The sequence below is a fragment of the Calidris pugnax genome, unplaced genomic scaffold (assembly GCF_001431845.1).
Source record: "Calidris pugnax isolate Ruff unplaced genomic scaffold, ASM143184v1 scaffold305, whole genome shotgun sequence".
Lineage (NCBI taxonomy): Eukaryota > Metazoa > Chordata > Aves > Charadriiformes > Scolopacidae > Calidris > Calidris pugnax.
The window spans coordinates 87301-93821 of record NW_015091074.1 but is presented as its reverse complement, the minus strand read 5'-3'; the positions used below and the strand labels follow the sequence as shown (position 1 = coordinate 93821).

The following is a 6521-nucleotide window of genomic DNA, read 5'->3' as shown; positions in this document are numbered from 1 at the left end:
GAGTTTTTCAGCAAAAAGTCAAGATGAGTGATGTGCGCGCATCCTGCTGTGTGGGCTTGGAAATTATCTAATAATCATACACTGTTATCAGAACAGTTGCAACAAAGGAAGGCATCACCGGGGGAAAACATTCGGTTTCATAAGATGTAGAGAGCGGTTGCGTAAAGGTATCTCCCAATTTCTATTATCTATGACAGCATATAAAAGTGCTCGTAACTCGTGTCTCCGTAGCTGACTCTGCTGACTTATTCTGCTTGGGGACTGGGTAAGTCTGATTTAACTGAATCCATTCATAATTACAGAGGTGGATTTATAGGTAGCTGTAATACGAGGTTACATGTCGTACCCAATTTTAGGGTAGGACCTTAATCTCTAAAAACTGTAACTTGCAAATAGGATGGATATAGGCGTCGCCATGTGTGGCGGTAAAAACGAACGGGAGTTTCAAAATTATGGATGGGAGCAATTCCTGGGATTAGAGCATCTGTCTATGGAGAGAGGACACCCCAAAAACATTGGGATAGGACTCCCAGACAAAAAAGCACAGCAAAGGCAATGACGTGAGGGAAGGAAAGGCACATTCTTTCCAGAACTCCTTTAGGGAATGGGCTACAAGGCAATGGAGCAATAGAGAGGGGTGGGAGTAGGCTTAGAAACCTCTACCCAGCACTTCATTGAGCTTGATTGGCGAGATCTTGTAACAATTCTACTTCGGAGTAGAATGCACTGTGCTTTGAAATGATGAACTTTTTTCACAGAATCACAGAATCACAGAATCTTCTAGGTTGGAAGGGACCTTAAAGATCATCTTGTCCAACCGTCAACCTAACTGACAAAAATAGACACCCACACAACAAACAAGGAGCATCATCACTAAACCATACCTCCCAGCACTTTTGATATTATTATTTTATTTTTTTTAATCACTAACTCTTAACTTTAGTGTAAATGACTCAGACATATGTATCTGCATCTGAATACCTTTCATCACATCTATACAACCCATGTTACTACAATACAGTTTGTTCTCTCACTCTTCTGGCCGTAACTTTACCAGGCTAGTGCACCCTTTGCCTTTCAGGTTAACTTCCCTTCTGGAAAGATGTCTTCCTACGGGCAGCTGATTAGCTCCCGCTGTTCTGCGCCATGTGAAGTGACCTGCTCGGAACCATATGTCAACTTCTGCAGTGAACCATGTGTCAGCTCATGCGGAGATTCAAGAGCAATCGTGTACGCGCCACCCGTCGTAGTGACTTTCCCGGGACCCATTATCAGCTCATGCCCTCAGGAAAGTGTTATAGGAAGTTCCATTCCTGAAATTGGGGGTCATATGGGCTCCGGAGGTGGAGGCATGGGTTCTGGAGGCGGAGGCATGGGCTCCGGAGGGGGAGGAATGGGTTCTGGAGGCGGAGGCATGGGCTCCGGAGGGGGAGGAATGGGTTCTGGAGGCGGAGGCATGGGCTCCGGAGGGGGAGGAATGGGTTCTGGAGGCGGAGGCATGGGCTCCGGAGGGGGAGGAATGGGTTCTGGAGGCGGAGGCATGGGCTCCGGAGGGGGAGGAATGGGTTCTGGAGGCGGAGGCATGGGCTCCGGAGGGGGAGGAATGGGTTCTGGAGGCGGAGGCATGGGCTCCGGAGGGGGAGGAATGGGTTCTGGAGGCGGAGGCATGGGCTCCGGAGGGGGAGGAATGGGTTCTGGAGGCGGAGGCATGGGCTCCGGAGGGGGAGGAATGGGTTCTGGAGGCGGAGGCATGGGCTCCGGAGGGGGAGGAATGGGTTCTGGAGGCGGAGGCATGGGCTCCGGAGGGGGAGGAATGGGTTCTGGAGGCGGAGGCATGGGCTCCGGAGGGGGAGGAATGGGTTCTGGAGGCGGAGGCATGGGCTCCGGAGGGGGAGGAATGGGTTCTGGAGGCGGAGGCATGGGCTCCGGAGGGGGAGGAATGGGTTCTGGAGGCGGAGGCATGGGCTCCGGAGGCGGAGGAATGGGCTCTGGAGGTGGAGGCATGGGCTCCGGAGGTGGAGGAATGGGTTATGGTGGTTCCTGTGGCGGAGGTAGCTCCTATGGGATGGGTTCCCACCATGGTTCAGGAAGTTCTTGTGGTGGCATTGGAGGGGGCTCATATGGGGGGGAGAGCTCATGTGGTGGTGGAAGCTACCGTTTGGGAAGCTTTTACCGGAACTCGCTTTACTCAGGATTTGGTAGAAATTATTTCCCCTATTTTTCCAGAGGGTACTATAGGTATCGCTATGGAAACTATGGGCCATTTTAAATCTTTAATAAAGAGTCAAGACTGAAGGAACAACAAGATACAAACTAGTAGTTGACATATAGACCTGGAAAACAGACATGCCAAGCAGCCTCCGCTCCAGCCAATGGCAGTAGGAGCTGGGTTTGCTTGGGATTTATTTGCGCTATGTTTTACCTAAGGCTTACAATCCCAATGTTGCCTCACTTTGTCGTTTGCTCATGTTATGTTTTGTTCTTTCTGAACCTGAAGAGAGTAAAAGCAAGTAGTGGGACTTGACTGTGAAAGTATCCAACTGAAAGAAGAATGTCTCCTGAGCCCTGTGCTCCTCTGAAGGCCTGATTGGTTGTTGTCTTTGTTGAAATGGAAATTACATTCTTTGTCTCTGCATTGCCTCATTCTGCAAGAATGTAGTCCACTTTTTGTTTGTATTAAAGCCCCGTTGCATCACAGCACTGTCTTCTGGCTTTCATTTCCCTGCAGTTTCTTAGTTGCAAACGGCTTTGAAAGAAGTTAACTTTGTGGATCAAGTCTTATGTGTTAATCAAGGACTATCATCAGAGAAGAATTAATTCCTCTGTATGGCCAATATAATTTTTCAGAAATACTTTATGATAGTATTTTTTCCCCTTTCTGACCTATACCATGGCATACATTACTAACTAGAAAAGAATCGTGAAATAATTTAGGCTCGAACAATCTCTGGGGATGGTCTAATGCAGCACCCACTCAAAACCAAGGTAACTTTGAAGCTAGGTCAGATATTCAGGGTCATTAAAAGTCATTCCTTGAATATCCCAAAGGAAATTGTTTTAACCCCCAGTGAAAATTAAAATGACTGCACGTCCTGATTCAAGCAAAGGGCAAAGTTGTTCCTTGATTGATGTAGCCTTGATGGTAAAATAGTTTATCTGATTACAGATTGCAAAGGGAAATGGGTTAGCCTGGATCTGAGTACTGTAGACTGTCAAGGCCACAGAAACGGGAAGAAGTTATCTGTATGGAGTTGAGAATCAGAGTACAAATCTTGCACCCTGTGACATGCCTTGGAGTAAGCTGAGATATTCACCCCAGCAGCTGTATCGGTGTTTTCTTTAGAAGCCGTTTTGATTGTGCTGCTGTTGGCAACAAGAGAGGGCTCTGCGTAGGCTGAGGGAGTGCTGCTGTGCCAAAGAAAACATTCATTTCCTTCCTTTGATTGTCTTAATCCTTGTGGTTTGTTAACTTAATTGAAGCATTTATGCAGTAAATGATCTGAGCTTGTTAAGCATCACCATGGGATCCCTCAGGCAACAGCTACATCGATGCACTTGTGCTCTCTCAGAATTAAGAATCACAAAAATGCACAATCATTGCCAGAACTATCTGAGAAAGAGATTCTCCCACCACGACTTTGCATTTGGTTTTAAATTTTTTTTTTTTTTTTTTTTCCACTGGTGTCTGCAAGCCTCTGATGAAAAGGGAATTTCCATCAGAAAATCTTAGGAAAGTATTAAAATAGTTCTACTCATATTATGCGTACAACGTGCTGCACCACAACATGAACAGAATATTGCTTGAGTTATATCATCCAGCAGTGATTGTGTTACTTTGTGAGAAGCCTATCAAGCAAAGTGACAATGTTCCACTAGCCAGATCATAATCCACAGACTTAAGTCTCTGGATTGTTTTTTAGATTGTTAAAAGAGCAGGATTGCTTTTATTTGGGTGTAAATCCAAGTCTCTGGATTGTTATTTAGATTGTTAAAAGAGCAGGATTGCTTTTATTTGGGTGTAAATCCTTCCTCCTAGTGTGGAATTGGTATTCTCAGCTGCTCAAAGATGCGTGCAGAGGTGTGTGTGTGTAGACACTGGGGTCTCAAAGTATGGAAGGAGTTACTGAGCTGCTGTGACTCCAGTTTTACTCTCAGCTCAGGAACATCTGCCTTTGCTCTCGTGCACCGCACAGAAGGTTGTGGCAGCAGAGGCCCAGCAATTTTCACTCTCCTTACTCAATGTCTCACTCTCCTCAGCCTGTTGAGTCAGATCTCTGTGGGGGTGGAGCTTTCCTTTGTAAATTGTGAGGCATCACCTTCACTGAAGTCATGTCACGGCAGTTTGTACAGACATTCCTGGCTCAGCCTCAAAAATCACTGACACTGGTCCTTTTAGTGCTGTGCGAGCTGAATGTAGGTACGACTCCCACTCATCCTCTGCAAACCACATTAACCAAAACCTTCTTAAATTGAACTGAGAAGTCAGGAATGACTCTTTCCAGGCTCAGCCACTAAAACATGTAGAAATGGTCTGAAGTTGCGGCAAGGGAGATTTAGATTAGATATTAGAAAGAACTACTTTACTGAGAGGGTGGTCAGGCCCTGGAACAGCCTGCCCAGGGAGGTGGTGGAGTCACCATCCCTGGAGGTATTTAAGAAACATATAAACATGGCTCTTCAGGGCATGCTCTAGTGCCCAAGGTTATTGGTTATGGTGAGGTGTTGAGTGTGGGGTTTAGTTGGTGGGCGTTTGGTGTGGTGTGTTTTGTATTTGTTTGGTGGTGTTTTGTTTTGTTTTGTGGGTTTTTTGTTTTTTTTTTTGTGGTTGGACTCGATGATCTCAGAGGTCCCTTCCAACCACTAAGATTCTGTGATTCTGTGATTCTGTGAAATACTTCCCCACACAGAAAAAACAGTGAGATTGGTGTTTTTATGCTGCCCCTCATCAAGGTATTGAATTCTGCTTCCCTTTACGTACATGGAGCTCCACCTCCCATTTTGAGACCCACTGAGTTAAATTTCACTAAAGCTAGTTTATAAAGCAGCATGGAAGAAAAGGAAAACCAGAAATCGAGTGATATGATTCAGCAAGACTTTTATTATGACATGCAATAATTGCAACAGAATGGAATGGTGAAGTTCATTAATGGTCTATCCCGGAGTCCAAAGGCAGCCAGACCATCCATGTCGATGAATGAAGGCACTGCACATCACAAGGTAAAGCTGAAATCTTTGCTGCAAAGTCCCACTTGCAAATTCCGAAGCATTTTCACTCCACCAGAAAGGACATAGGAGTCAGAAAGGAGAGAAGCCATCACACGAAACTGCTATTGACAGAAGATGAGGCATGACATGGAAGATGGATGCAGGCCCAGCTTCAGAGGTACCGAGCAAGGGCGGCTCCCGTTGATGCAATGGGGTTTTGCCATCTCTGAAAGCCAGCCCCAGCTGTGGATCCGGATCTTGTGTTTTCACCTCCCAAGCTGTTGTATGGGTGTTCGGGCTGCTTAGAATGAGCCACAGTTTCCAAGGCGGGAGGCACGGCTGCTGTAGGACCGCTTGCTGTAGCAGCCTCCCACCCCTGAGGAGCCTCCATAGCCAAAGGAGCCCCCAGATCCAAAGGAACCCCTCATCCCTGACATACCTCCATACCCACAGGAGCCCCCCATTCCTGACATGCCCCCAGAACCAAAGGAACCCCCATAGCCAAAGGAGCCCCCAGATCCAAAGGCACCCCCCATCCCTGGCATGCCCCCAGAACCAAAGGAGGCCCCAGATCCAAAGGAGGCCCCCCCCATGCCATTGGACTCATCAGAGCCATACATCAAAGCACCAACAGGCTGGGGAATTGATGTTCCCACAATGCTCTCTTGAGAGCAGCTGCTAAGAGTTGGGCCTGGGAAGGTGATGACAACTGGTGGGGGGTACACGATGGCTCTGGAGTCCCCACATGATGCAACACAGGGCTCAAGGCTTCTGCTGTAGGCACATGGCTGTGAGCAGGCCATCTCACAGGCGGGCAAGCACTCAGAGCTAATTTTGTTTGACATCATTCTTGGGGAGTGGAGGTGAAGCTGGGAAAGACAACATGCAGTCAGCAAATCATCACAGTCAGGTGCCAACGGGTTCCCGGCATGAGCCTGATGCACCTTGTCCTTCTCCTCCAGTTGCTCATCAACTCCCAGTTCAACCCTCCCTCACAGTCTCCATTTTCTCTGCTATTTCCTTCTTGACTGACCCCTTTTAAAGCTTCTCAGTTCTTCTTCTTCCTCTATGTACCATCTCTATCTCTTATTCTTTTCAACCTCTCAAAATATAGTACTCTTTTCTCTGGGACTAAATTATCTGATCTTTAAACATTTACTTGTTCAGAAAACTCCCATTCATTCTCTTTTCAAAGTAGACCCACAGGAAGATTTTTCTGTAACTTCAGAAAGTCTACAGAGGAAAGTAACAAAATTCCTTGCTCTGTTTATCCCTTTCCCCCAGCTTTTCTAACAATCCTTGTTAAATCTACTCTT

General features: G+C 46.8%; 1 protein-coding gene across 1 annotated transcript; it reads left to right on the top strand.

The window, feature by feature from the left end:
* The first annotated feature begins 236 nt into the window (after positions 1-236).
* LOC106896976 (claw keratin-like) lies at positions 237-2686 on the top strand. Its single transcript, XM_014957326.1, has 3 exons — positions 237-265; positions 1082-1376; positions 1959-2686. The coding sequence occupies exons 2-3, from the start codon at positions 1103-1105 to the stop codon at positions 2267-2269; spliced, it is 585 nt and encodes a 194-aa protein (XP_014812812.1). The 5' UTR covers positions 237-265; positions 1082-1102; the 3' UTR covers positions 2270-2686.
* Positions 2687-6521: the final 3835 nt, after the last annotated feature.